We start from the raw sequence: 17,399 nt of genomic DNA on the forward strand, positions 1-17,399 counted from the left end.
TTAGAACAAGTCCACGAGAGCCAAAATATGATCTTGAGTATATCCCACCTGAATTTAGAGACCATCTCAAGAATAGATTTGACACATTGAACACTAATGACCAAAGACCAGATGAGTTGTGGGATGACACCAAGGACATCATATTTAAAGAAATCAAAAGTTCATTAAAAAGACAGGAAAGAAAGAAAAGACCAAAATGGATGTCAGAAGAGACTCTGAAACTTGCTCTTGAACATCGAGTAACTAAAGAAAACAGAAGAAAAGAAGTAAAAGAGCTGAACAGAAGACTTCAAAGAGCAGCTCGAGAAGACAAAGTATTACAATGACTTATGCAAAGACTTGGAGTTAAAAAACCAAAAGGGAAGAACACGCTTGGCATTTTTCAAGCTGAGACAATTGAAGAAAAAAATTAGGCTTTGAGTTACAATACTGAAGGATTCTACAGGGAAGAAATTAAATGACACAGGAAGCATCAAAAGAAGATGCAAAGAATACACAGAGTCACTGTACCAAAAAGAATTGGTTGATGTTCAACCATATCAGGAGGTAGTATATGATCAGAAACCAGTGGTACTAAAGGAAGAAATCCAAGCTGCCCTGAAGACACTGGCAAAAAAAAGGCTCCAGGAGTGGACAGAATATCCATTGAGATGTTTCAACAAACAGACACAGCACTGGAAGTGCTCACTTTCCTATGCCAAGAATTTTGGAATACAGCTACCTGGCCAACGGGCTGGAAGAGATCCATATTCATACATTTTCCAAAGAAATGTGATTCTATCAAAGACCTAGATATAAAATCTAAAATGATAAAGATCATGGAAGAAAAAATAGGGGTAATGCTAGGAGCCCTCATACATAGCATAAACAGAATACAAAACATAACTAACAATGCACCAACACCAGAAGAGAAACTAGATAACTCGGAGCTCTTAAAAATCAAACACTTATGCGCATCAAAAGACTTAGCACCAAAAGGGTAAAAAGACAACCTACAGACTGGAAAAAGAAATTTTGGCTATGACATCTCCAATCAAAGACTAATCTCTAAAATCTACAAGATACTGCAAAACTTCAACAACAAAAAGACAACCCAATTAAAAAATGAGCAAAGGATATGAACAGACATTTCATCAAAGAAGACATTCAGGTGGCTAACGGATACATGAGGGAATGCTCACAATCATTAGCCATTAGAGAAATGCAAATCAGAACTACAATGCAATACAGTCTTACCCCAACACAGCTAGCATTAATCCAAAACACACAAAATAAAAAATTTGGCGAGGTTGTGGAGAGACTGGAACATTTATATACTGCTGATGGGAATGTAAAATGGTACAACCACTTTGGAAATAGATTTGGCGCTTCCTTAAAAAGCTAGAAATAAAAGTACCATACGATCCAGCAATCTCACTCTTTGGAATATATCCTAGAGAAATAAGAGCTGTCACACAAATAGATATATGCATACCCATGTTCACTGCAGCACTGTTCACAATAGTAAAAAGATGGAAACAACCTAGGTGCTTATCAACTGATGAATGGATAAACAAATTATGGTATATTCACACAATGGAGTACTTTGCAACAAGAAAGAACAATGATGAATTCACGAAACATCTCATAACATGGATGAATCTGGAAGGCATTATGCTGAATGAAATTAGTCAATCGCGAAAGGACAAATATTGTATGAAATCACTATTATGAGAAGTCAAGAAAAAGTTTAAACACCGAAGCAAACATTCTTTGATGGTTATGAGGGTGGGGAGGGAGGGAGAGGGAAATTCACTAGCTACATTGTAGATAAGAATTATCTTAGGTGAAGGGAAGGACAACACACAGTACAGGGGAAATCAGCACAACTGGACTAAAGCAAAAGCTAGGAAGTTTCCTGAACACAACCAAACACTTTGAGGGACACAGTAGAAGGGGCGGAAGCCTGGGGTCCATGGTTTCAGGGGACTTCTAAGTCAATTGGCATAACAAAGTTTATTTAAAAAATGTTCTCAAGGTGGGGCTGAGATGGCTGATAAGGTAGAGAAGCTACCGCGGATCCCTCTTGCAACAAAGACTCAGAAAAACAAGTGAACCGATCACATACATGACAATCTACAAACCCTTACCATCAAACACAGATCTAAAGAGTTGACCTGAGTGACAGGTGAGTGAAAAGCTGCGCCCTGAAGCAGCGACTGCTTCTGGAACCGGCGTCCCGCTCCACAGCCTTGAGCCCTACCAGTTCCCTGGTGCCGAGTGGCGGGGCTGATTGCGGCTTGCTGAGGTGGGGCAGGCATGGGCACAGCCCTAACCCCTAGCCCCGGGGGGTAACCTTGGTAGAAACTCAGCTAGTGCAAGCAGGCTGCACACTGACACGGCTAACGAGAGAAAGAGCAACCACGGGGAAGCAGCGACTGTTTTCAGAGCCTGGGGCCAGCATCCCAGTCAGAAAACCTTGGTGCCGGGCTTTGGACTGGGCACAGGGCAGCTGAGCACAGCTTCCTGAGACAGTGCAAACACAGGACACAGCACTAGCCCCCCTGAAGTGACCTTGGGGGAAGCCCAGCCAGCACATGCAGGCAGCGCAATGACGTGGCTGACGGGAGGAGAAGCAACTGGGAGGCAGCAACTGGTTTTGGAGCCTGGAGTGTGGCGTCCCAGCTGGGGTACCTCAGCGCTGGGCTTTGGACTGGGAGTGGAGGAGCTGACCATGGCTTCTGAGATAGCACGAGCACAGGACACGGGCCTGACCCTCGGGGGCAATCTCAACCCAGCCAGTCTACACAGGCTACAGGCCCCTCGGGAATCTCAGATAAAACACTCATCACCAAGCAATATAAGTAACTTTGTCTATATTGTTGGGTGCTTACTCTCTCCTATCTATCTGATACCTCCCCTCCCTGCCCCAGGTGGCTTCATTAACATTGGAATTTCCTGGGCCAGGGAGTGAAGTGCTCCATGGTTTTTTGTTTTTCCTAACCCATTCTCCTGGCTTGAGAGAAGCAGCTACTAACAACCCAGGGATGAAAAATCCTTCCCTGACTTCCCTAAACTGGAATAAAAATATAGAATCAGCTCCAGCCAAGCATATGAGATCCACAGTCTTTGGCTTTCATCCCTACAGGGAACAAGGTGGCTATTATAATGCAAAGGCAATTCTGATAGAGATCTGACTGTAATTGTTTTAGCAGATCACTGGAAAAATAAGTTTTCCAGGTCTGATATCTCTACCTATTAAACAGAGCCCTCACTGATCCACAATGGGGAACTGAGGGCTGAAGCTCCAACCAAACCACCTAGACACCTGCCAAAGGGGTCTGAGGATACTGACGCCTACCAGTCTTTAGAGGTACAAGCATTGGGTGCCTAAGGTACAGCTGCAGAGCCCACCCACCAAAGTGCTTTAGGAATAGAGACACACTTACCTCACCAGCACTTGGGGGAAGGCTATCAGTATCTTGTCCTCCCTGGAGTGTGACCCCCTGCCGCTGCTAGAATCTGTTGCACACAACTATCACCACTAGTCCTCTAAGTTAATAGGTGACAGTGTACACCATACACTTGGTGACCCAAAATCAGAACACCTAAGCTGATTCTATTCGAGAATAGTGAATGGACTCTTAGGCTTATATATCTGGTAACAGCCCAAAACACCTGGTAATAGGACATAAGTGATTCAAAGGCTACAACAATCAAGACAGTGCAATCTAATAGCCCATTTGGGTATATTGAAAGAAAACAAAACAAGATAAGACTCAGTGAGCAAATATAAAATAAATCATTACAATATCTTATAGATGGCTCAGAGACAGCAGTCGATATCAAACCATATAAAGAAGCAGACCACGATTGCTTCTACAACTCCCCAAATTAAACAATCAAAATCTTTCCCAAATGAAGATACAATCCTGGAGTTGCCAGATGCAGAATATAAAAAACTAATTTACAGAATGCTTCAAGACATCAGGGATGACCTCGGAAATGAAATAAGGCAACCTACAGAAAAAGCCAAGGAACACATTGATAAAGCAGTTGAAGAAATCAAAAAGATTATTCAAGAGCATAGTGGAAAAATTAATAGCTGCAAGAATCCATAGAAAGACAGCATTCAGAAATCGGAAAGATTAACAATAAAATTACAGAATTAGACAACGCAATAGGAAGTCAGAGGAGCAGAATCGAGCAATTGGAATGCAGAGTGGGGGAGTTGGAGGATAAGGCAATTGACACCAATATGGTTGAAGAAAAATCAGATAAAAGAATTTTAAAAAATGAAGAAACCCTAAGAATCCTGTGGGACTCTATCAAGAAGAATAACTTGCGTGTGATTGGAGTCCCAGAACAGGGAGGGATAACAGAAAATACAGAGAGAATAGTCGAACACCTGTTGACAGAAAACTTCCCTGGCATCATGAAAGATGAAAGGATATCCTCCAGGATGCTTATTGAACCCCATACAAGATTGATCCAAAAAGAAAACCACCAAGACACATTATCATCAAACTTGCCAAAACCAAAGATAAAGAGAAAATTTTAAAAACTGCCAGGGATAAAAGAAAAGCCACCTACAAAGGAGAATCAATAAGTTCAGACTACTCAGCAGAAACCATGCAGGCAAGAAGGCAATGGGATGACATATATAGAGCACTGAAGGAGAAAAACTGCCAGCCAAGGATCATATATCCAGCAAAACTCTCTCTCAAATATGAAGGTGAAATTAAAACATTTACAGATAAACACAAGCTTACAGAATTTGCAAAAACCAAACCAAAGCTACAAGAATTACTAAAAGAAATTGTTTGGTCAGAAAATCAATAATATCAGATACCAACACAACACAAGGTCACAGAACAGAACATCCTGATATCAACTCAAATAGGAAAATCACAAAAACAAATTAAGATTAATTTTAAAAAGAAAAAAACGCTCAAAATAGGGAAGCACTGAAGTCATTATGTAAAAGATCACAATAATCAAAAAGAGAGACTTAATATAGGAAGCATAGATCTTCCATATGGAGAGGAATACAAGGCAATATATGATGATATAAGTTAGGTTTTGACTTAGAAAAACAGGGGTAAATATTAAGGTAACCACAAAGAGGTCTAACAATTCCATAATTCAAAATAAAAACCAAGAAAAACATAACGACTCAGCAAACACAAATTCAACTACTATGAAAATGCGGAACACACAATTTACAAAGAAAAACTCAGCCCAAAAAAGTAAGTGGAAAAATGAAATTGTCAACAACACACACAAAAAGGCATCGAAATGACAGCACTAAACTCATCTATAATTACTCTGAATGTAAATGGACTAAATGCACCAATAAAGAGACAGAGAGTTTCAGACTGGATAAAGAAACATGATCTTCTATATGCTGCCTACAAGAGACACAACTTAGACTTAGAGACACAAATAAACTAAAACTCAAAGGATGGAAAAAAATATATCAAAAAAACAACAATCAAAAAAGAGCAGGAGTGGCAATATTAATTTCTGACAAAATAGACTTTAAAGTTAAATCCACCACAAAGTATAAAGAAGGACACTACATAATGATTAAAGGGACAATTGACCAGGAAGATATAACCATATTAAATATTTATGCACCCAATGACAGGGCTGCAAGATACGTAAAACAAACTTTAACAGAATTGAAAAGTGAGACAGACACCACCACAATTACAATAGGAGACTTCAACACACCACTTTTGGAGAAGGATAGGACTTCCAGTAAGAAGCTCAGTAGAGACATGGAAGATCTAATTGCTACAATCAACCAACTCGACCTCATAGACTTATACAGAACACTCCGCCCAACAGCTGCAAAGTATACTTTTTTTTCTAGTGCACATAGAACATTCTCTAGAATAGATCACATGTTATGTCATAAAACAAACCTTTGCAGAATCCAAAACATCAAAATATTACAAAGCATCTTCTCAGACCACAAGGCCATAAAAGTAGATATCAATAACAGAAAAATCAGGGAAAAGAAATCAAATACTTGGAAACTGAACAATACCTTGCTCAAAAAAGACTGGGTTATAGAAGACATTAAAGAGGGAATAAAGAAATTCATAGAATGCAATGAGGATGAAAACACTTCCTATCAAAACCTCTGGGACACAGCAAAAGCAGTGCTCAGAGGCCAATTTATATCGATAAATGCACACATACATAAAGAAGAAAGAGCCAAAAGCAGAGAACTGTCCCTACAACTTGAACAAATAGAAAGTGAGCAACAAAAGAATCCATCAGGCACCAGAAGAAAACAAATACTAAAAATTAGAGCTGAACTAAATGAATTAGAGAACAGAAAAACAATTGAAAGAATTAACCAAGCCAAAAGCTGGTTCTTTGAAAAATTAACAAAATTGATAAACCATTGGCCAGACTGAATAAGAAATACGGGAAAGGAAACAAATAACCCAAACAAGAAATGAGATGGGCCATATCACAACAGACCCAACTAAATTTAAAAGAATCATATCAGATTATTACAAAGAATTGTACTCTAACAAATTTGCAAACCTAGAAGAAATGGATGAATTCCTAGAAAAACACTACCTACTTTAACACAATCAGAAGTAGAACAACTAAATAGACCCATAACAAAAAAAGAGATTGAAAAGGTAACCCAAAAACTGCCAACAAAAAAAAGCCCTGGCCAGGACAGCTTCACTGCAGAGTACTACCAAGCTTTCCGAGAAGAGTTAACACCACTACTACTAAAGGTATTTCAAAGCATAGAAAATAATGGAATACTACCTAATTCATTCTATGAAGCCAGCATATCCCTGATACCAAAACCAGGTAAAGGCATCACAAAAAAAGAAAAAATTACAGACCTATATCCCTCATGAACATAGATGCAAAAGTCCTCAACAAAATTCTAGCCAATAGAATTCAAGAACATATCAAAAAAATAATCCACCACTACCAAGTGGGATTTATACCAGGTATGCAAGGTTGGTTCAATATTAGAAAAACCATTAATGTAGTCCACCATATAAATAAAACAAAAGACAAAAACCACATGATCTTATCAATTGATGTAGAAAAGGCATTTGGCAAAGTCCAACACCCATTCATGATAAAAACTCTCAGCAAAATAGGAATTGAAGGAAAATTCCTCAACATAATAAAGGGCATCTATACAAAGCCAACAGCCGACATCATTCTAAATGGAGAGAGCCTGAAAGTATTTCCCTTGAGAACGGGAACCAGACAAGGATGCCCTTTATCACCGCTCTTATTCGACATTGTGCTAGAGGTCCTAGCCAGAGCAATTAGGCTAGACAAAGAAATAAAGGGCATCCGGATTGGCAAAGAAGGAGTAAAATTATCTCTATTTGCAGATGACGTGATCTTCTACACAGAAAACCCTAAGGAATCCTCCAGAAAACTACTGAAACTAATAGAAGAGTTCGGCAGAGTTTCAGGTTACAAGATAAACATACAAAAATCACTTGGATTCCTCTACATCAACAAAAAGAACATTGAAGAGGAAATCACCAATTCAATACCATTCACAGTAGCCCCCAAGAAGATAAAATACTTAGGAATAAATCTTACCAAAGATGTAAAAGACCTATACAAAGAAAACTACAAAGTACTAATGCAAGAAAGTAAAAGGGACCTAAATAAGTGGAAAAACATACCTTGCTCATGGATAGGAAGACTTAACATAGTAAAAATGTCTATTCTACCAAAAGCCATCTATATATAAATGCACTTCAGATCCAAATTCCAATGACATTGTTTTATGTGATGGAGAAACAAATCACCAACTTCATATGGAAGGGAAAGAAGCCTCAGATAAATAAAGCATTACCGAAAAAGAAGAAGAAAGTGGGAGGCCTCACTTTACGTGAATTTAGAACATATTATACAGCCACGGTAGTCAAAACAGCCTGGTACTGGTACAACAACAGGCACATAGACCAATGGAACAGAATTGAGAAATCAGATATAAATCCATCCACATATGAGCAGCCGATATTTGACAAAGGCCCAGTGTCATTTAATTGGGGAAAAGATAGTCTCTTTAACAAATGGTGCTGGCATAACTGGATATCCACTTGCAAAAAAATGAAACAGGATCCATACCTCACACCATGCACAAAAACTAACTCCAAGTGGATCAAAGATCTAAACATAAAGACTAAAACGATAAAGATTATGGAAGAAAAAATAGGGACAATGTTAGGAGTCCTAATACAAGGCATAAACAGAACACAAAATATTACTAAAAACGACAAAGAGAAACCAGATAACTGGGAGCTCCTAAAAATCAAACACCTGTGCTCATCTAAAGACTTCACCAAAAGAGTAAAAAGGGCAACTACAGATTGGGAAAAAATTTTCAGCTATGACATCTCCGACCAGCACCTGATCTCTAAAATCTATATGATTCTGTTAAAACTCAACCACAAAAAGACAAACAACAACCCAATTAAAAACTGGGCAAAGGATATGAACACACACTTCACTAAAGAAGATATTCAGGCAGCTAACAGATACATGAGAAAATGCTCTCGATCATTAGCTATTAGAGAAATGCAAATTAAAACTACAATGAGATTCCATCTCACTCCAACAAGGCTGGCATTAATCCAAAAAACACAAAAGAATAAATGTTGGAGAGGCTGTGGAGAGACTGGAACTCTTATACACTGCTTGTGGGAATGTAAAATGGTACAATCACTTTGGAAATCTATCTGGCATTTCCTTAAAAAGTTAGAAATAGAACTATCACACAACCCAGAAATCCCACTCCTCGGAATACGTCCTAGAGAAATAAGAGCCTTTACATGAACAGATATATGCAGACCCATGTTTATTGCAGCACTGTTTACAATAGCAAAAAAGCTGGAAGCAACCAAGGTGTCCATCAACGGATGAACGGATAAATAAATTATGGTATATTCACACAATGGAATACTACGCAACGATAAAGAACAGTGATGACTCTGTGAAACATTTCATAACATGGAGGAAACTGGAAGGCATTATGCTGAGTAAAATTAGTCAGATGCAAAAGGACATATATTGTATAAGACCACTATTATAAGATCTTGAGAAATAGTTTAAACTGAGAAGAACACATTCTTTTGTGGTTACGAGAGAGGGGAAGAAAGGAGGGTGAGAGAAGGGTTATTTACTGAATAGATAGTAGATAGGATTAGGTGAAGGGAAGGACAACACTCAATACAGGGAAGGTGAGCTCAACTGGACTGGACCAAAGGCAAAGAAGTTTCCTGAATAAACTGAATGCTTCGAAGGTCAGCAGAGCAAGGGCAGGGGTTGGGGACTATGGCTTCAGGGGACATCTAAGTCAATTGGCAAAATAAATTCTATTAAGAAAACCTTCTGCATCCCACTTTGAAGTGTGTTGTCTGGGGTCTTAAATGCTGATAAGTGGCCATCTAAGATGCATCAATTGGTCTCAACCCGCCTGGATCAAAGGAGAATGAAGAACCATGGTCACAAGAGAATTATGAGCCCAAGAGACAGAAAGGGCCACATGAACTAGAGACTTACATCATCCTGAGACCAGAAGAACTATATGGTGCCTGGCCACAACCGATGACTGCCCTGACAGGGAGCACAACAGAGAACCCCTGAGGGAGCAGGAGAACAGTGGGAAGTAGACCCCAAATTCTCATAAAAAGATCAGACTTAATGGTCTGACTGAGACTAGAAGAATCCCGGTGATCATTGTCCCCAAACCTTCTGTTGGCCCAGGACAGGAACCATTCCCGAAGACAACTCATCAGACGTGGATTGGACTGGACAATGGGTTGGAGAGAGATGCTGATGAGGTGTGAGCTACTTGTATCAGGTGGACACTTGAGACTGTGTTGGCATCTCCTGTCTAGAGGGGAGATGGGAGGGTAGAGAGGGTTAGAAACTGGCAAAATCGTCATGAAAGGAGAGACTGGAAGGAGGGAGCGGGCTGACTCATTAGGGGGAGAGTAAATGGGAGTATGTAGTAAGGTGTATGTAAGTTTATATGTGAGAGACTGACTTGATTTGTAAATTTTCACTTAAAGCACAGTAAAAATTATTAAAAAAAAAATGTTCTCCATCCCAATTTGGTGAGTGATGTCTGGGGTCTTAAAAGGTAGTGGGCAGTCATCTAAAATTCATCCATTGGTCTCAACCCACCTGGAGCAAAGGAAAATGAAGAACACCAAAGATGCAAGGAAAATAGTAGCCCAAGAGACAAAAAAGGCCACATAAACCAGAGACTCCACCAGCCTGAGACCAGATGAACTAGATGGTGCCTGGATACCACCAATGACTGCCCTGACAGGGAACTCAACAGAGAGTCCCTGACAAGGCAGGAGAAAAGTAAGGGATGCAGAACTCAAATTCATTCAGACTTAATGGTCTGACTGAGACTAGAGGAACCCCAGAAGACATGGCCCTGGAACTCTCCGTTAACCCAGAACTAAAACCATTCCTGAAGCCAACTCTTCAGACAAAGATTAGACTGGACTATAACACATAAAATGATACTTGTGAAGAGGGTGCTTCTGAGTTCAAGTAGATACACGAGACTAAATGGGTAGCTCCTGTCTGAAGGCAAAATGAGAAGGCAGAAAGGAACAGAAATGTTTGAATGGACACGGGAAATCCGGGGTAGAAAGGGGAAGTGTGCTGTCACATTACAAGGATAGGAACTAGAGTCACATAACAATGTGTGTATAAGTTTTTGTATGAGAAACTAACGAGATGTAAACTTTCACCTAAAGCACACACTCACACAAAACTTAAAAAAAAAAGAAAAGAAAAAGGTGATTTAACTGAATGAGGATATTATTGACCAATATGAATAATATCACACAAAAGTAAAATTTTGCTGAAGATCATTCAAAAGTGGCTGCGGCAGTACATCAACAGGGAACTTCAATAATTCAAGCCAGATTCAGAAGAAGATGTGGAACCAGGGATATCATTGCTGATGTCAGATGGGTCATGGCTGAAAGCAGAGAATACCAGAAGGATGTTTACCTGTGTTTTATCGACTATGCAAAGGCATTCGACTGAGTGGATCATAACGAATTATGGATAACATTGCAAAGAATGGAATTCCAGAACACTTAATTGTGCTTCCGAGGAACCTGTATATAGACCAAGAGGCAGTTGTTTGAACAGAACAAGGGGATACTGCGTGGTTTAAAGTCAGGAAAGGTGTGCGTCAGGGTTGTATCCTTTCACTATACCTACTCAATCTGTATGCTGGGCAAATAATCCCAGTAGATGGACTATATGAAGAAGAATGGGGCACCAGGATTGGAGGAAGAAGACTCATTAACGACCTGCGTTATGTAGATGACACAACCTTGTTTGCAGAAAGTGAAGAGGACTTGAAGCGCTTACTGATGAAGATCAAAGGCTACAGCCTTCAGTATGGATTACACCTCAGTGTAAAGAAAACAAAAATCCTCACAACTGGACCAATAAGCAACATCATGATAAATGGAGAAAGAATGAAGTTGTCAAGGATTTCATTTTACTTGGATCCACAATCAACACTCACAGAAGCAGCAGTCAAGAAATCAAACAATGCATGCATTGGGCAAATCTGCTGCAAAAAACCTCTTTAGAGTGTTCAAAAGTAAAGAAAGATGTCACCTTGAAGGCTAAGGTGTGTCTGACCCAACCTTTGGTGTTTTCAATTGCCTCATATGCATGCAAAAGCTAGACATAAGAATAAGGAAGTTGGAAGAAGAATTTATGCCTTCAGATTATGGTATTGGTAAGGAATATTGAATATAACATGGACTGCCAGAAGAATGAACATGTCTGTCTTAGAGGAAGTACAGCCAGAATGTTCCTTAGAAGCAAGGATGGCGAGATTTTGTTGCACGTACTTTGGACATGTTATCAGGAGGAATCAGTCCCTGGTGAACGACATCATGCTTGGTAAAGTAGAGGGTCAGCAAAAAAGACGAAGACCCTCAATGAGATAGATTGACACGATAGATGGAACAATGGGTTCAAGCATAACAACCATTGTGAGGATGGTGCAGGACCAGGCAGTGTTTCCTTCCGTTGTAAATAGGGTGGAACCAACTTGACAGAGCCTGACAACAACAATGTCCTCTCAGAGAGAGTAAACCCACAAAACTTAGACCCCTGCACAGGGTCTCTAAAACAGGGAAAGGTAGATACTACACTTTGCTTTCATTCCTGGAAATATATTTGCGCATGCACACACAGGTGGGCACACACACACACATGGGCACACATATGCACACACACACATGCAAATATCGAGTCAGCACTGGAAGCATGAATAGGAAAACAAAGGAGAAAACCATTGGCAGGAGAACCTTTCATTTTCCAAGAATTCCTTTAGCACATTCACCCACGGTCAGTACAATTTCCTAGAAGTCTTAAGGCAACAACAGTGATTTCACTCATCATGTCTATCTCTGGAAAACACGCTAAAGACCTTAGGTGCCTTTTGGTAGTTTAAGTGCATGGCCACCACCATCATTTATCCTAAAGACATTAACAGGACATGTTTCCAAGCACATTTCCTTCTCTCTCCTTCTGCCCCCAATTAAAAAATACATAAATGTTTAAAAGGACATACAAAAGGCATCCCAAGGTTAGCTAGTCATTCTTAGCTAGGGTCTTCCAAACAGGGCAGAGTCCAGCACGGCCCCAAGTTTTGTTGCCCCACTCTGAGACTCCACAGGCTGACCAGGACTGAGACCAGAGAGGCTGTGGCCACCCGCCCTGGGGATCAGAGCTGCTGGATCCCCTAGCCCTGTCTGTTCTCTCCAAGTCCATCTTCAGTCTTCTACATTCTAAACATTATGACTTTGTCTACAGAGGCCGCCAAAACCAGCTGTCATTTGAACAGCCCTCTGTCTGTGTGGGATTGTTCCCAGGTGCAAAGCAGGGTCTCCAACTTCCAGGGTACATGGTCATAGCCTTTCCTAGACCACATATGCTGATTCCCGTTGGCATAGTTCACTGTCTTGAGAGCTCTGATTCAGTTAGATGACACAGGTTCAACCACTAAACACTTTTCTGCTTGTTACAGATAACAAACGTCAAATTAAAAGACCTAGTTCCAAATATTTTTCCACATAAAATATGATTTTATTAAAAAAAAATGTGTTACTACTCTGCTCTTGCAAAGTTTTAAACAATATAAAAACCTGTTGCCATTGAGTCAATTCCAACTCATAGCAACCCTATAGAACTGCCCCATAGGGTTACCAAGGATCGGCTGGTGGATTTGAACTGCCAACCTTTCGGTTAGCAGCAGAATGCTTAACCGCTGGCACCGCCAGGGCTTTTTTAAACAATGTGGACTATGCCATTTATTACATACATCGCCCTGAACTTTATGGATATATTTATAAACAATATTAACACAGATAACAACACAAAAGGTATAAGATAGTTACACCTTTTATGTAGTTTAATCATTTGCATGCTACCTGTAAGAAGTCAAGCTAGTTAGAGAAAAACAGAATTTCATATTTAATTCTAAATTCTGGAATTCAAGCTCTCATTTATGGAGTCAGTGTTCTTAAGTCTATGAAGATTAAAACGGAGAGATGAATTCTGCCTGTTAGGCACGGGAGCAGTAAAGGCTAATAATGAAGTTTATGAAGCAGACTCCAGCTGGGCATGAGTTCAAACCCACACCTCATTGATAGCAGTGTGTCCTTCAGGAAAATATTTCAACTCTCTATAACTTAGTTTCAAAAAGGGGGCTAGGTGGGTAGTATTATCTACTCATAACTATTTCTGTAAGGATTAAATAATTGGTTGTAAAATGCCTGCACATAATAATTGTTGAATAACTGTTATTACTGCTCACAGGAGGATGTTAATCCCAATGCCAAGCAAGGATGAAAGACAGTTGGTTAGAAATTTTGTCGATGCTTCTACGAATTCTGAATGAACGAGAGTGAGAAGGCCAGTTACAGTCCTGAGCAAGAGAAAGGTGTGAGGCAGGTAAGTGGAATCCAACTTACCGGTAGGAGCCCAAATCGTTCGGCCAAGGTCCAGCCACAGAGAAAGTCAATTTCAAACTTGTGGTTCAGAACCACAATGGCACTCTCTTTTCCGTACTTGGGGTAGTCACGGGGGTCTGTGTAGAGGGTGCACTCTGTCCCTGACCACCACTCCAGCAGCATCACCAACTCTGGAAGCAACCACAGGACAGACATGTTTAGTCCACATCCTTCATGGTGGCAGGGGGTACATGGGCCATGGTGCTGGGGGCAACTCTGTGGGGGAGAGGGCCCCTCGGTCCTCTGGGCCATGTCCCCTGGGCCCCTTGGTCCTCTGGGCCATGTCCCCTGGGCCACTCGGTCCTCTGAGCCATGTCCCCTGGGCCCCTTGGTCCTCTGGGCCATGTCCCCTGGGCCTCTCGGTCCTCTGGGCCATGTACCCTGGACCCTACTCCTTGGAAGCGTTTAGAGGCAGAAGGAAAACAAGATTCCACCACCATCTCCAGATTAGAAGAGGAAGCCTGGGGAAAGCAAATGGCTTGCATTCCTTGATTAAGTACCTTGGGGGAAAATAAATCAGAAAACCTGAATCTACCAAGAACGAGGGCCCTTGTGTCTACAGTGCTGGGAACAGCAACGAGAGTCGATGAGCAAAATTCTTAATATCCTGGGACGTGACTAATTGGGATACTTAGAAACTCAATCACAGAACACTAAATGCCAGATCTTTCTCTTCGGTGCGCCACCCTTGAGTGCACCAGGAATGATGGAGTGCATTGGAGCAGGGAGGCAAAAGGACCTGCACCTGGAGGCAGGACAAATTCGCATCATTGTACCGTAGGCCCAAATATAAAACATTAGGGTGTACTTTAGAGGCTTGTGAAAAATATCAAGGTTCTTTCTTCAGGGAATAATGACCAATTTAAGCGTATTCTTCAGTGCTGCCTCTAACCCAGGTGAGCGTTCCCAACCTGCTCAGGGCTCAGGAAGAAATGATAGGCATTTTCCAGAAAAAATAGCTGGATGTCAGTGATTAAAGCTGCAGTGAGCTCTGAAATGAACTATTGAAATCAGCTTTGAAACTGACTTTTCAGCTTCATTCATTTACTTTTAAAGCTGAAGATGCTGGGCAGGTGGATGGGTGTGCACGTGAAACCTCCGCTGAGGTCGTGCCCCTTCTTAATCACTGGTTGGCTGAGGACTCGTTCCCCAGCCCCTAAAACCAAGGTGAGTGGGGGACCTTAACCCCTGGGAGCCAAGCCTCAGCTGCAAAGGCTTGAGGAGCTGCCCCTGGAAGCCTTCCTCCTCAGTGCTGGAAGCTGGATGCCTTGAACCGGAGCACCAGGACCCTCCAGAAGGCACCATGGTGTAGGGTCTAAGCAGTGAGCACTGTGTGACAGTGGACAGGCTAACCTGGCGGTGCCTCGGTATCCTAACCTTTAAAATGGCAATGTCTAGTGGGGTTTGGTAAGAACTAAAGTACAGAGCACATTGTTGTTGTTGTTGTTACTTGTCATCAAGTCGGCTCCAAATCATGGCGACCCCGTGTGTGACAGAACAAAACGTGCTATCTTTGTGATCATCGGTGTGCTTTGTTGCAGCCACTGTGTATTCTGAGTGCCTTCCAGCCTAGGGGGCTCATATTCCAGCACTCTATCCAACAATATTCTGCTGTGATCCACAGGGTTTTCATTGGCTCATTTTCAGAAGCAAATTGTCAAGCCTTTCTTCCTAGTCTGTCTTAGTCTGAAGCTCCCCTGGAACCTGTCCACCAAGCTGGTATTTGAAATACTGGTGACATTTTCCAGCATCACAGCAACGGGCAAACCACCATGGTGTGACCAACTGGCAGATAGAAAGTAGACTTGCTCAGTAAATGCAAGTTAATGGTTTCTATCAGTATTGTGAAAAATAAACAAAACATGCCCCTTACACTCCCAGAAGTGAAAAATAAAAAGCATCTGCCTGTTTTCAGGAGTTGAGAACATACCAATCTCCACTCAGTTGTCTCACCAGCTAATGACAGCGGTGGGAGCCAGAAGTGACAAGTCAAAGGACAAAGGTAAATGTTAAGAGCAGCAGGGAGGGCGGGAGCACATGTGCCCCCAGACAGCTGCCGCCCGGACCAAGGCACCGTTGATTATGGCTGGTTAGAGAGATGCCGCTACTGCAGCCCAGGTCAGGAAGATGAAGGGAAAAGCTTTCTAGAAGTGATTAAGATGTTCTCCTAAGACACAGGATGAGTAAGGTCAGTCTGAGCCCATTACTGGCCAAGGTAATGGAGCACCAAAAAGAGCTCCAGGGGAGTCCTGAGATGAAGTCGCCATCTCGTCCATGGTATGGTGCTGGCATCCTGGGGAAGCCTCTTGAGCCGACTCCTCCCCCAGACAGTGCCCAGGCCACACGTTCTCTGCACCCTCCCTAGCACTCAGCACCCCTGGGTGTACAGCCTGAGGTTTTCTCCCCCAAATCCAGACCACATGCTCCTGCAGCAAGACTATCGTCTGCTTCATCCTCACCCTCACCTTAACCCCAGCACGTCCTGTTTAAACTGCTCCGGCAATATTCCAGAATGTTCCTTGTGGGAAATCTTTGGAGGCCTTTGGAACTCACACAGATACCCTCAGCTTGTGGGCGTTTCCTGGGTAATTTCTTGGCTACTTTAAATAAGTTTGGAGCCCTGGTGGCACAGTGGTTAAGAGCATGACTGATAATCAAAAGGTTGGCAGTTCAAATCCACTAGCTGCTCCTTGGAAACTCTATGGGGCAGTTCTACTCCGTCCTATACGGTCACTGTGCATTGGAATCTACTTGGGGACTGCGGGTTTAGTTTTTTGGTTTTAAATAAGCTTTAAAAGTAAACAAAACCGCCTTTGAGGACTAGGGGCTCCCTGTCGGCTCCTGATAAAACAGGAAGAGCAGCCAAGGACTCATCTCCCAGGGCTCCTGCCAAGGAAGTCAAGAGCAAGAGCATACTCCTGACAGAGGGTTGTAAGGGGAGAGCAGGGTGGCGGGGGGCAGGGGGCAGGCATGATTTAATTTGGGGAATAAGAGAAGTCCCCTCTGGGAAAGTGACATTTCAATTCAGGCAAGAAGTGTGTGTGCGTGTGTGTGTGTGTGTATGGGTATGGGTGTGGGTGTGTGGGTGTGTAAAGGCCCTGAAGCAGGATAGAGCCAGGTGAGTTAGAGAAAAGGAAACAAGGCTCCTGAGGTCACAGCAGAGCTGCCAGGAAAGGGAGGCGCGAGGCCGTGCAGGGCTCACCATTCAAGCCTTAGGGCCAGGACAAGGAGTTAGGATATATGGCTTCATCCTAGAGGCGGTGAGAAGTCACAGGGGCATGATCAAGTAGGAACCCACCAGGACCCGATTCCCAGATTGAAAAGATCACTCTGGCT

At 42.0% G+C, this 17,399-nt stretch overlaps 1 protein-coding gene across 4 annotated transcripts in view; it reads right to left on the reverse strand.

The window, feature by feature from the left end:
* The window catches only part of AGPAT4 (1-acylglycerol-3-phosphate O-acyltransferase 4), a 102,808-nt gene that overhangs the window by 22,057 nt on the left and 63,352 nt on the right, over window positions 1-17,399 (reverse strand). For all 4 annotated transcript variants that reach the window (XR_007519769.1, XM_049905071.1, XM_049905090.1 and 1 more), the window contains one exon: window positions 14,025-14,194. Coding sequence is in view for 3 of the 4 variants with exons in the window: in XM_049905071.1 (XP_049761028.1) it covers window positions 14,025-14,194 (170 nt within the window). In the remaining variant the exon portion in view is untranslated. The remainder of the gene's footprint in view (window positions 1-14,024; window positions 14,195-17,399) is intronic.

This window comes from Elephas maximus, chromosome 1 (genome assembly GCF_024166365.1).
Source record: "Elephas maximus indicus isolate mEleMax1 chromosome 1, mEleMax1 primary haplotype, whole genome shotgun sequence".
Classification (NCBI taxonomy): domain Eukaryota; kingdom Metazoa; phylum Chordata; class Mammalia; order Proboscidea; family Elephantidae; genus Elephas; species Elephas maximus.